Source organism: Peromyscus maniculatus, chromosome 3, assembly GCF_049852395.1.
Source record: "Peromyscus maniculatus bairdii isolate BWxNUB_F1_BW_parent chromosome 3, HU_Pman_BW_mat_3.1, whole genome shotgun sequence".
NCBI lineage: Eukaryota > Metazoa > Chordata > Mammalia > Rodentia > Cricetidae > Peromyscus > Peromyscus maniculatus.
The window spans coordinates 169,723,758-169,737,437 of NC_134854.1; the positions used below are offsets into that span (position 1 = coordinate 169,723,758).

The 13,680-nt window shown below is 43.1% G+C and overlaps 1 protein-coding gene across 5 annotated transcripts in view; it reads left to right on the forward strand.

The window, feature by feature from the left end:
* The first annotated feature begins 55 nt into the window (after positions 1-55).
* Positions 56-13,680, forward strand: part of Etfbkmt (electron transfer flavoprotein subunit beta lysine methyltransferase) — a 63,799-nt gene continuing 50,174 nt past the window's right edge. For 2 of the 5 annotated variants that reach the window (XM_076568378.1, XM_076568380.1), the window contains exons 1-4: positions 56-188; positions 2,831-3,236; positions 9,020-9,150; positions 11,905-11,994. In XM_076568378.1, the coding sequence (XP_076424493.1) occupies positions 2,944-3,236; positions 9,020-9,150; positions 11,905-11,994 (514 nt within the window). In that variant the 5' untranslated portion in view covers positions 56-188; positions 2,831-2,943. Of the gene's footprint in view, positions 189-823; positions 1,244-2,830; positions 3,237-9,019; positions 9,151-11,904; positions 12,942-13,680 lie in introns of those variants that run through there. The other 3 variants (XM_006995916.4, XM_076568379.1, XM_006995914.4) reach the window with 3 other exon arrangements.

Sequence of the window (13,680 nt, forward strand, 5' to 3'; positions counted from 1 at the left end):
AAACACAGCTAGGAAGAAGGGCGGAGCTGGTGTGTCCTGGCAGCTGAGCAGTCCACGTTTCTCCGCCTCCTCGTTCTGGCCACCCAGTGTTTTTCCAGCTGCCGGCTCAGACTTCCTCTTCCCGGAAAGGAGATTCGGTGTACATTATTTTTTTCTTCTTCCTGCGCGTGAAGCTCCAGCAAAGTCAGGTAAGGACCGCAGTACCCTTTTAAAAGCAGAGTCCTGTCCTTTTTTTCTTAGGAAAGTAACGTGGTCACAAGCGTTGTTTGTAATTTAACCTTTTTGTTTCTTTGCTTGAGACAAGGTCTCACTTCGTAGCCCCGGCCTGCAATGCAGCCCAGACTTGCTCTAATTAGAGGCAGTTCTGCCCTAGCCTCCCAAGTGATGAGATTACAGACATGTGCTACTGTGCCCTGCATTGTTAACCGTGTGTGTGTGTGTGTGTGTGTGTGTGTGTGTGTGTGTGTGTGTGTGTGTGTGTAAACCAGAATGTGTCACCAGAAGCTAAAGTTACAGGTACACACTCTGGGACATTGACACTGGGAACCAAACCCTGGTCCTGCGGAAGAGAAGCAAGCTCTCAATGCCTGCACCTTCTCTCCAGGAGATTTGCTCATTCTGTGTGTCTTTTTGTAAGATAGTAGTCCAGGGAGGCAGTCCACCTACTGAGGGATTGGAGTCAGACAGATAGGAAGAGGGGCCATGACTGGATAATAAAGTGGAAAACTTCCGAAATGGATGGTTTTTCCTCACCCTCCTGACCTGAGACAAAAGCCTGGCATCTTAAAACAAAGACCCTGTGAACTTTTTCTCCTTCCTGCAGGCCCCTACTGAGGGACTGGCTCCACAAGCTGAAAGCCCCAACAGGACTTGTTTTCACAATAGTTGTCCAGCCAGCCATCCCGTCTTTCTTCAAAGTGATCAACACCAAATTAGGGGAGCAAGACCCTTCAGAGACTTAAAAAACCCTAACCCTCAAGAAGAGACTGGGTTTCAGCTCCCCAAGTGCCCCTTCTACTTTGAGGAGGAGTCTTTTTCTCTGTGTTTGCTGCATGTGTGCTTCTTCGCCCCTCTATAAAAGCCCTTCCTAAACTATTGATCCTGTCTGCTCCTGTTTTCAGTGTCTGAGATTTCTCCCGTGCTACCTGTTGAGCTTGAAAGTTTTCCTGCTTTTTAACTGTGTAACTGGCAGAGAAAGCTGAACCCAGTCAAGACCGCTAGACAGTCACACTGCCCCAGTCAGGTATGGCGGGGTGTACTGACAGTCTGGCTTGAGTTCAGCTCTTGTTTGTCACTGCTTCTTTCTTCCACGGTGATCTGCCTGCCTCTACCTCCCAAATTCTGGGATTAAAGGCAAGCTGTGCACTACCATATCCAGCCTGCTATCTTTCTTATAGCATAATTTGAGTACCTACTTAGATTGTCTTTATAACTTCTTCATAACCAAACTGTCAGTGCTGGGAAGACTTGGTGTTCAAATTCAAAGTAATTCCTTATTGCTCTGCTGTGAACCTTAAAGCGCCATTGATAGAGTGCTTGCTTAGCATGCATGAAGCCTTGGGTTTGACCCCAAGCAAAAATAAACCTGGAGTAGTGGCTGCACAGCACTTGTGACATAGGAGAGTCAGAAATTCATCATCATCCTTTTCTATTTAGTTGGAGGCCAATCTGAGCCATGAAACTGTCTGCAAACAATGACAACAAAGGAGCTGGAGAGGTAGCTCAGAGGTTAAAAGCACTTGCTGCTCTTGCAGAGGACCGAGGTCAGTTCTCAGTACCCATGTCAGCAGCTCACAACTGCCTGTAAGAGGAGCTGGTGCCTCTGGCCTCTGCAGACAGTCACATACACTTACACACACAAATAAAAAGAAATCTTTACAACAACAGCAGGTCAGGCATAGCGGCACAAGCCATTAGTCCAGCACTCTGGAGGCAGATGCAGGTGGATATCTGTGATTTCAAGGCATGAGTTCCAGGACAGCCAGAGCTACATAATAGAGAGACCCTGTACTAGAAAACAAACAAAAGATGGCATTTCTCGTTTCTCCTTACCAATGTATACTTTGGGTTATAGATATTTTAAGTTTAGATTTGGTAATGTCGAGTCAATATTGACAGGAATTTAGAAGTTGGTGTCCTATTACAATGAAGTCCAGGCTGGGTAGAATGGCATATAGCTGTAATTCAGCACTCAGGAGACAGAAGCAGGAGCCTAACTGCAAGCTTGATGTCATTTTGGTCTACATAGTGAATTCCAGTGCAGCCTGGGCTACAGTATGTCTATATTTGATGGGTACGGCTGTTTTGCCTGTGTGTGTATAAATGCACCGTGTGCTTGTGTGTGTGTGTGTGTGTGTGTCTGTCTGTCTGTCTGTCTGTGTCTGATGCCTGACAAAGCCAGAAGAAAGCACCAGATCCCCTGGAGCTGGAGTTATGATTGTGAGATATCATGTGGGTGCTAAGAACTGAACGTGGTTCTCCTGCAAGAGCGTCAGGTGCTCTTAACTGCTGAGCCATCTCTTTAGCCCCAGAGCAAGTGTATCCTAAAAACAAAATAACAAAAAGGTATACCTTACTTCATTTTTCTTAAAGACTGTTGTAAAATAAAATGCCTGTGTATTTTTTGTCATTATGAATTACTGAAAGGATTTCACAGTTAAAAAAAAAAAGTAACTGGATTTCTTTACTCAAATTGATAAGCCAAAGCTGTCCTCTGAAATGAACTTGTGCTTGTGAGTTGTTAGAGCTTACACTAGCTTATTTTCTTGTTATGTTGAAAGATATGGACTAGGAATTTTCAGTATTGCTTGTTTGTTTGTTTGATGTACAGATCCAAACTTCCAGTGTCCACTAAGTGGAGAGGCAGACCCTCACCCTGTCTGCGTGGGGAGCAGTCCTTGTTAATAGCAACACTGACGGAGCCTGAGGTTTGGAGAAGTTCTAATGGCTTTCAGCCTGGGTTGGAAAACTTCCAGGAGCCAGTGGCGTTTCCTGCAGGCTATGAGCAGTGGGTTGCCCCTGTTTCCCTGGAGGACAGTAGGGAGCTGTTTGGACCCTGAGATGAAAGCCTACCTGGAGGAGAACACTGAAGTCACCAGCAGTGGGAGCCTTACCCCTGAAATCCAGTTACGGCTTTTGACCCCCAGGTGCAAGTTCTGGTGGGAAAGGGCTGACCTGTGGCCCTACAGTGATCCCTACTGGGCAATCTACTGGCCAGGAGGCCAGGCCCTGTCTAGGTATGTCTCAGTGAAATGTGCATCTTTAAGGCTGTTGAAGATCCTTTTCCCTTCAGCACCCACCCCCACCTCCGTGCTATTTTTTCTGGCCCTATAACATAACAGCAAAACCAGAAGTCACTGGGGCTCATGCAGGTCCCAACTTATGTATGGCTTGTATTGCTATCCTTCTCATAAAATAGAAGAGGATTTGTCCTATGGGAAGTCAAAGTCATTTCCAAAAAGGCCTCCTATAGTTATCCATGATGGTGTGTGTCCCTTTGTAGTCTTAGCACTTGGAAGCTGAGCCAGGAGCATTTGAAGCTATCCTGTGATATATAGCAATGCTTTCTTAAAAAATTTTAAATAGTATCTATATACTCACATACTTGACTTTGGCACTTGCCACAGAGAGGAGAGTGGGGGATTGAGGCCTCTCGAGTCTGGGATTTCAACTGAGACCAAGAGAGAAGACAAGGATTGTCAACTAAAAAATTCAGAGAGGGCTATAGCTACATCCAGAACTGGCCACTGTTAAATTAGCTTGGCTTCACAACTGTCATAGATGTTGATACTATAATGACAAAGTAGTTCTCTTCACACCTGTCATGGGTAATCTTTGTTGTAAACTCAGTTGAATTTGGAATTACCTACTGTGGGCATGTCATGAGGGTGTGCTTTTGTTAGAGTTTTCATTGCTGTAATAAAAAACCACAACCAAAAGCAGTTTTTTGATCACGGTCTATCATCCAGAAAGTCAGGGCATGAACTCAAGTCAGGAACTTTGAGGCAGGAACTGAAGCAGAGGCCATGGAGGAGCTCTGCTTCCTAACTTGCTCTTCATGGCTTGCTCAGCTTGCTTTCTAATACCAGACAGCATTACCTGCCAGTGCATTGCTCTCAGAGGGCTGGGCCCTCCCACATCAATCATTGGTGTGGATCACATGGGGACCATTGCTGCTTGACTAGTTAGTTCCAGCATTCGACTTTGTGGATCACAATTCCCCAGCACCTTTACTTCCATTTTTAATGATTCTCCCATGTGTTTTGGGAGTTCCCTTGTGCATTTTCTTTTGAGAAATTTTGTGCAGGCTTTGAAGGATGAAAACATATAAAATGGCAACCCCTTTAAACAAAATAATAATCTTGGAAAAAATCTCTGCCACCATGGAACCAATATAGTGTGATGACTCTGTGTACTCCCACACAAGTTAACACCAAACTGCTAGAAAATTTGGATAAATAACATATGCTTGATTAATAAGGTATATTTGATAATCAAGATTGGTAAATTCCTAAGGTCTATTCAGGTTCACAGTAACATTTGTCTAACTTCATCTTTACTCACTTTAAGCTTTAGCTATTTGGATAAATTAAGCTATGTATAAATAAAACCTGCAATATTCTATATTGGAGTGTCTGGTCCCCCAAGAAAATTCTTTTCCCAAGTTCAGACATTTAGACAAAAGCCCCTGTGGTAGTTTGAATGTAAGTGGCCCCCATAATCTCATAGGGAGTGGCCCTATTAGAAGGTGTGGCTTTGTTGGAGGGGATAAGGCCTTGTTAGAGAAATAACGTCACTGTGGGGGCAGGCTTTGAGTTCTCTTTTGCTTAAGCTTCGCTCAGTGTCAAAGTCTATTTCCTGTTGCCTTCTGGTCAAGGTGTAGCCAGCACCATGTCTGCCTGCACACCACCATGCTCCCTGCCATGGTGATAATGGACTAAACCCTGAACTCTAAGCTGGTACCTCAATTAAATGTTTCTTTTATAAGAGTTGCCATGGTGTTGGAGTCTCTTTACAGCAATAGAAACCCTAACTAAGACATAAGTTGGTACCAGAGACTGTGATATTGTTGTACTTTACCATGTTTTGTTTGGAGGAATTTGGACTTTGGTACTTTGGGTTAGAAAAGCAGTGGAATGCTTTAAGCACTGCTTAATGGGCGATACTAGTAGGAAAGCATGGGAGACAGTGGTGCTGATAATGATTTGAACTGTCTGGGGCTGGATCAGGAGATTTCAGAGGAGAAGAATTTTAGTATGTTGTCTAGAAATTGTTTTTATGAGATTTTGATGACGAATGTGGTTGCTTTTTGTTCTTGTCCGAAGAGTCTACCTGAGGCTAAAGTGAAGAGTTTTGAATTAATTCTGTTGGCAGAGGAAATCTCAAAACAGTATAGTATAGACTGTTGTGTGGTTATTAGTGTTAACTCTGATGAAGATTTATAATGAAAAGAAGCAAGCTGAGCAAGGAAAAATACAAAATGTACAGTTCAAGGAGAAAAAGGGCACCAGGGAGTGGAATGGAGCTAAGTCCTATGTTCCAGGAGACCAACAGATTAAAGAGGAGCAGGATATAAATGCTGTATAGGGAGTGGTGACCTCAGGGCAAGACCCCACCCAGCTAATCTTCCAACGTGAGAAAAAGAATCAAAGAAAAGCTTAGAGCCAGGTGTGGTGATGCACACCTTTAATCCCAGTACTCAGGAGGCAGAGGCATACAGATTTCTTGAGTTCAAGGCACCCTGGTCTAGAGATCCAGTTTCAGGACAGCCAAGCTTAGAGAATGAAGGACAGAAAGTTGGTGAAGATGTAATTGAACAAGGGGGCTATGTTCCAGCCCCAGTAAGCAGAAGAACTCGGTAGCTTCTGGAGTTAAGGATAGAAGAAAGGGGCTGTGGAATTTGCCCCTAAGAGTAAGGAAAGCTGCCGAGCCCAGGCATGTGTCAGGGGTGTCCCTGCATGGAGGCCTAGAGAGGCCATTGCGTGAAGCTGTGAAGGTGAAGCCCTGGATTGCCTTGGAGACCCCAACATGTTGGAGATGCCAGAGCCATGGGATACCTGCTGAGGAGAGCTAATAGGGAGTGGATCCAGCCACTTGCTAAAAGGGAATCATTTTTATCTCCGGGAAGAGGAACCTGTGGCCCTTCCATTAACATATGACTGTGGTGACTATTAACTTGTCAAGATCTATGCTAATTTCCTCAATCCCTGATCACAAGTCACACCCCAGCTCACACGCCCCCCTTCTCATTTAATCCTCTGTGCAATTATAGATTATAAAAGTTGTAGTGTCCCCGCCCCAATAAAGTAGCCATCCAGATTCACCTCAGATCCTGTCAGTCTCCTCCTTTACCTGCCCAACTCCACACCTCATCTTGACCTGAACCCTACTGTGCTGCGGGCCGCAGGAATATCATAAGAACTCAGCTGGTTATGGCAAAGTCACTGCCTGGAGGGACCAGGGAATTCCTCCAGAGGAAGCCAAATCTCAAGGAGTTTTTGGTGTTACTTGGCTTGTTATATATCAGCTGTATTCTGTTATGAAAATCATGTGTGCCTTCATAGTTTTTCCAATTGACTTTCCCCTAAGAAGGACTAACAGTGTAGACTCTCTGGACATACACATTCTAGGTATTTGGAGAACAGCCTCAGTAAAGGCTTTCTCTGCAATCAGATTATCTCCCTTAGCCACTTTCAAGGACTAGCAGTAATAACAGTCCACATGCAAGTCTCCTGATTTAAGGTAAATTCCACAAGGAGACACCACCTAGGTCAGGTGGACATTAAGTAATAGCTTTACACAATTTAGCTCGGACCCTCCCTTTATATACCAGGACTTCCAGGGCACAGGGGAGAAGAGAAAAGAGAATGGAAGAACTAGATGGGTAAGAACTTGAGAGGAACAAACTGAGATGGGGAAGAACTAGATTGAAGGGCTAAAAGAGAGGACTAGAGGAACAAGATGGGAGATGAGGAAGAGCCAGATGAGAGAGAAGGAGACGGGAGAGGAGCTGATAGGGGAAAGAACTAGATAGATGAGAACCTAGAAGGGACAGAACTAGATGAAGGAATTAAGATAGAACCTAGAGGGAACAGTAGATAAATATAGAGAAATCAGGCAAGAAAGGAGCTAGACATGAGAACAGAACTGAAGCTGTGTATGAAGGATGTTATGCCAGAGGAATTAAAGCAAGTGGACTATAGAGGTTGGTGTGCTGAGATTCTATTTCCTGAAAATAGTCCTCGCCATTAGTAGTTCTCTCTCCTGAGCCCCTGGGATGTATAATATTGAGGCTGGTTATTCTAATATTATAGAAGACTACTGGAGTTGGACTCAGGCAAGTCATTATTAAGAAGAAAATGTCCCACAGGCCAAGCTGGTGGAGGCATTTTCTGTTGAAAGTCCCCTTTTCCCACTTGCCTCTAGCTAGTGTCAAGTTGACAAAAAGGAAGGATGTTTCCAGTGAAGCTTAACTGAGGGCCCGGCCACCGTAAATGTGAGTGGCACTGCTCCGGTAGGAGTGTGAACACAGAAAAAGGAAGAAAGCTGAGTCCTGGAATTCTTTTCTTCATAATTTATACTGATGTGAGCAAGCACTCTCATACTTCTGCTGCCACAGCCCCCTACTGCCAGGCCTCCCTCCCCATGATGGATTATATCTCCAAACCATGTTGTCAGGTGTTTGGTTACAGCAGTGAGTCATATTAACTTTTTTTTTTTTTTTTTTTTTTTTTTGAGGCAGGGTGTCACTCGTGCAGTCTGGCTGTCCTGGAGCTATGTAGACCAGGCTGGCCTGGGTGTCACAGAGATCCCAGCTGCCTCCGCCTCCTAGTGCTGGGATTAAAGGCATGTGCCACTGAGCAACTTTTTCTTAAAATATTTTGTGTATGAGGGTTTTGCCTGAATGTATGTCTGTGTACCCCATGTGTGCCTGGTGTCCATGAGGATCAGAAGAAGGTATCAGATCCTCTGGAACTGGAGTAACAGACAGCTGTGAGCTATCATGTGGGTTCTGGGACTTGAATCTGGATCTTCTGCAAGAGCAACAAGTGCTCTTAACTGCTGAGCCAACTCTCCAGCCCTCATACTAATTTTTGTAACACACTCCTCACCCCCAAAGTCTTGTTTTGATAGCAGTTTGTTCATACCTTTGGTGTTCGTTGCATAGTTTCACCCCCTTACACAAGATTTCTTAAGGTATTTCCATAAGTAAAGCTTCTACCCCACAAGAAACTAATGTCAGCTGTTAAAGAACCTACATGGCCATAAAAGATTCGTATGTCTTAATTTGCGCTCAGGTTCATGTGGATGTCAACAGTAAGCACAGAGTTCTGAGGTGGATCCTAAAGACCCAGCCCTTCAAAGATCCTGCTTTAATATTGTAGATTCCAGCCTCCCCTAGAACTTCCTCTTCTGCACACGACAGTATGAGTGATCATTTGGAATGTTCTCGTCTTTGGCAGCTCAAGGACATCTTAGGTGGACCCTACATTTGTTTGGATTCTGCATTTTTTAACCACCCCCCCCCCCGTCCTGTTTTTTTGTATAGCTGCAACGATACTTTTTGTTAAGAAATAGTAACTGAAACAAAGTCGGGTACTGAAACAAAGTCGGGTACTTTTAGCATGTCGGTCTTCTCTGCTTTAGCATGGGTCCTGATTTCATCTGGTTGTGTCTTTAGGGTGTATAGCTATCAAAAAAAGGTGTCCTGTTTCCCAGGAATAGTATTGTTACCACTGGTCTAGGTCAGGTGGGTTCTATACCATGGGAAAAATTACATTTAATTCATTGCTTCGTGTGTTTGTGTGTGGTAGCACAGGAATGCATGGTGTGCTGTGGAGGTCAGAGGACAACTTTCATGAATTGGTTCTCTCCTTCCATGTTGAACTCAGGTCATCAGATTTGGCAGCAAGCATCTTTCTCTGCTGAACCATCTTTCCTGTTTTGGTTTGTTTATTTTTTATACTTCTCACTGTCCTTTTCCATACCTCAGGTATTTTCTCTTTTCTTTCTACTTTAGGTATCTTCTGGATAACCCGGATGTTGTCAGAGGAAAGTCTGTCTTAGATCTGGGGAGTGGATGTGGGGCTGCAGCAATCGCTGCTAAGATGAGTGGAGCATCAAAGATCTTGGCCAACGACATAGACCCCAGTAAGGACTGCATATTTAAAACGTTTAAAGCTCACCCCCTCTCAGGATACATCATGATCGCTTACTGCCTTGTTTTTGTAATCTGATACTGTGAGGTATACTCAGTGGGACGTTATCTGGGGCCTGGGCTGACAGTGCATCTCCCCAAGAGGATTTGATTTGTTGCTAGACATTCCAGAGGGATACAAAGCTGGGCGTGTGTGTTAGCTTCTGGGTTGAGAATTCCCTGAAATGTGTAAGTAATGTTTATTTGACACAAATTCAAGTAAAGATAAGTTTGTGTCTTTAGTGGATATTTTTACTGCATTAAGACCTAAGTTGTGTTAGGTATGGCAGCCCACACTTTTAATTCCAGCACTCAGGAGGCAGAGACAGGTAGACTTCAGAGTTCCAGGGCAGTTAGGGCTACAAAATGAGACCCTGTCTCAAACAAAACAAAACACAAAAGAAAAGAAAAGAAGAGGCCCAGGTGGTGACAGGTAAGCTTTTATTTAATCTGATTTTTTTCTGATCCTACCTTCATTTAGGGTAGAGCCCTCCAGGGGTCTTATTTTATTAAGAGGTTTCAGTTATAATCAAACCTAACATTTGTTTTTCTATCTACAGTAAACAAACATACTAAAAATAAGCAGAAAATGTTCATAAAAATCCCACCATTGCTGCTCTATATTCAGTATATAGCTTTTTAAAAATTTTCTTTCTTGGTTATAGTCCACATGAGAAAGTTATAGACCACCTTGAATATAAGGCCAAATAGGAGTCCTTTGTTGAAGAGACTGAGAGCAGGCTTTTGTCCCAGTGAACTCTCTTCCCCGAGATTAAACACTACAGAACTTATAAAGATAAAAGACAATTAAATCACATGAGGTGCAGGGTAGGGGAGTTTTTACTTTAAACAAGGGATTATTTCCCAAAAAGGAAGGAGGAACGCTGATCTTTTAAACATTTTACAAGCATCATTTCTCAGGAGAAACTTCTGTCAAGCCGGATGTAGTTCTGGGAGGTGGGTATGGAGTCAGGATAACTGATCTCTCCTAGACCAATTCCTTCCTCTTTTTTTTTTTTTTTTTTTTTTTTTGAGACAGAGTCTCATATAGCCCAGATGGCCTCAACTAGCTATGTAGCTAAGGGTAATCTTGGATTTCTGATCTTCCTATTTTCATCTCTCAAGTGCTGGGATTATCGGCATGCACCGCTATGTCCAGCCACTTTGTTTTGTTTTTTGTTGATTTGAGACAGGGTTTTAGGCTGTATACCCAACTGGCCTGGTACCTCCCTTTGTAGCCCAGGTTGGCTAATACTTGCAAGGATCTTCCTGCTGCATACTACCAAGTCTTGGAGTGACAGGTATGCATCATCATGCCCAGCCAGTATATAGTTTATACTGATATAAACTTTAAACTTCTTTCCCTAAAAAAATAACAATGGGGGTGGGGTTGGGGTAGGGGGTGGAGAGATGGCTCGAGGGTTAAGAGCACTGGCTACTCTTCTAGAGGATTCAGGTTCAATTCCCAGCACCCAGATAGCAGTTCACAACTGTCTGTAACTACAGTTCCAGGGGATCCGACACCCTCACACAGACATGAATGCAGACAAAACACCAAAGCACAAAAAGTTAAATTCAACAACAAAATCCCTTTAACAAAGGAGATATTAGATTATTTTTACAATTATTTATTTATTCATCTGTGTGTGCACATCCCCAGGGGAGATGGGGATAGCTTGTGAGATTTGGTTCCCCCTTTCCACCATGTGTTTTAGGCATTGAACTCTGGTTTGTTGAGACAGGTTCTTTCTGTGTAGTCCTGGCTGTCCTGGAACTCCCTGTATAGACCAGGCTGGCCCAAACTCACAGAGATATGCCTGCCTCTGCCTGCTAAGTGCTGGGGTTAAAGTGTGCAACCATGCCTGGCCTTCAGGCATTGAACTCTTAGATTTAGTGGCAAGCATCTTAACCTGCAAAGCCATCTCCCTGGCCCCTGTTGTTCGATTAAAAAAGGTGTCCAACCACAGAAACTCAGACTATCCCCCATGGACTTTTACAGTTTGTAAAAATGGCAGACAAATATTTATGCAAGGTTTGGAGGCATGATGACATTCTCTTTGCCAAAAAGGTGACCTTTACTGCAACAAATTACTTCCCTCATTAGTACTAAGATCTTGGTTAAGAGATCTAAATAGCAAATGATACAGACTCTATACACAAGGCTTACATGTTGTGGAGTTACAGGATGTTGTGAATTTTTAATAATTAATAAATTAATAATTACTAAATTGGCAAAATTTCTAAATACTATTTCCTGAAGAGTAAAGAGGCATATTGTCTGTTAAAGTTTTTATCACAAAGAATGAAATTGTTTATAAGCTATGTTAAAGAACTCTTTATGCAGAATTCATATTAATCATTACTGATAAATACTTATGTTTTGAGAAAGCTTGGGCTAAAATAGAAAATGAAATATAGAGCTCATGTGGAGGAAAAAGAAGGTGTTTTTTTGTTTTTATTTATTTATTTTTTTACTTTTCAAGACAGGGTTTCTTTGTGTAACAGTCCTGGCTGACATAGAACTCGCTTTGTAGACCAGACTGGCCTCAAACTCAGAGATTCACCTGCCTCTGCCTCCCAAGTGCTAGGATTAAAAGTGTGTGCCACCACTGCCTGGCTCAAAAAAAGGTGTTTTTAAACACCTTAACAAGAAAGTACAGTAGCTTTCTGATAAATGCTTACAGACCAATTTATCATGTTTTGTAAAGTTGCAGGAATGGCGATTACACTAAATTGCAAATTAAATGGACTGAATCCTTTTCCCATTTTAACTGAAAACATTCTGAATACCCAACAAGGTAAGTTTGATGTCATTGTTCTTGGAGATATGTTTTATGATGAAGACCTTGCAGACAGTCTTCATCTGTGGCTGGAGAACTACTTTTGGACCCACAGAACCCGAGTGTTGATTGGTGACCCTGGGAGGCCCCAGTTCAGTGCACACAGCATTCGGCGTCGGCTGCATCATCTGGAAGAATACACACTTCCAGAGCCAACTCAGCAGGATAACAATGGACTGACCACAAGTGCAGTGTGGGAATTTCATCCCTGATTTTTCAGAGTGCTTTTATTATGGGTATAGTTCTGTTTGTATTAAACTCTAAAACTTTCCTCTGTAGGAGGTTCAGTTTAAAGAATGCAATTCAGTGGGGTGTGGTGGCTTGAGGCTTGAATCCCACCACTTGGGAGGCTGAGGTAGGCTGATCTCTGCGAGTTTGAAGCCAGACTGGTCTGCATAGTGAGAGTTAGTTCCAGGACAGCTAGAGCTACATAATGAAACCCTATCTAATGGAGAAAGTTATTTGAAATTTCCTCTGTCTGGCCCTTCATAGTCATGTACGTGTTTAATACCAGCACTTGAGAGGCAAAGGCAGGTGGATCTCTGTGAGTTTGAGGCCAGCTTGGTCTACAGTGAGTTCCAGGACAGCCAGGGCTACATGGTGAGACCCTGTCTCAAAAAAAAAAAAAAGAAAAAGGGAAAAAATAAATTTCTTTCTTCCTTTGCTCTAACACCTTGGATAACTCTGTATGGTTTACTAAAGTTAGTAATGGTTATGTTCCCACTTCATATACCAGGTTGTCAGGATTTTATAACAGCAAAACACTGAACTCTAAGCAAAAATAATGTGAATAATACATATCATATACAACTGACTATGTAGAAAGTATATCTCTATATGTATCTATATATATAATATACACAATTTGCTGCAGTATTAATAAAATATCTCTGGAAGATAAGGAACTAGAGAGTTATCTTTCTGTTACTGTAACAAAATAACTGATAAAAATCAACTTAAAAGAGGAGTGGTTTATTTTGGCTCATTTCCCAGAGGCTCCAATCCTTGGTCTCTGGCTCCACTGTTGTGCAGCGGCGGCAAGGTAGGATGTTACGGCAACAACAGTATGCAGTAGAAGTGGCCAGGAAGCAGAGAGCCAGAAACCAGGAATAAGATAGACCCTCTAAGGACACAACTGGACAGACTTCTTCCAACAAAGCCGCACCTCCTAGAGTTCCCATCCATGAGGAATCAGCCCAACTCAATTTTGTAATCAGCAAACCAATTCTAGTTAATTTCCATTTACTGTAAAACTTAAGTTTCTGTTTATCAGAACTGGGCTGTGCCCCACCATCATAACCATAGACTGTTCGGTAACAGATGTTCCAGGAAGATTTCCTTAACTGCCTAGTCTTGCTTCTGTAACCACGCTTGCTTGCAAAATCTCCCACCCTGCAGTTTTGCCCTATAAAAGGGGTATGAGCCGGGCGGTGGTGGCGCACGCCTTTAATCCCAGCACTCGGGAGGCAGAGGCAGGCGGATCTCTCTGAGTTCGAGGCCAGCCTGGGCTACAGAGCAAGATCCAGGAAAGGTGCAAAGCTACACAGAGAAACCCTGTCTCGAAAAAACCAAAAAAAAAAAAAAAAAAAAAAAAAGAGGTATGAAAAATTGGCTCAGGGCTGTTCTCTTGAACCCTGTCTTCCC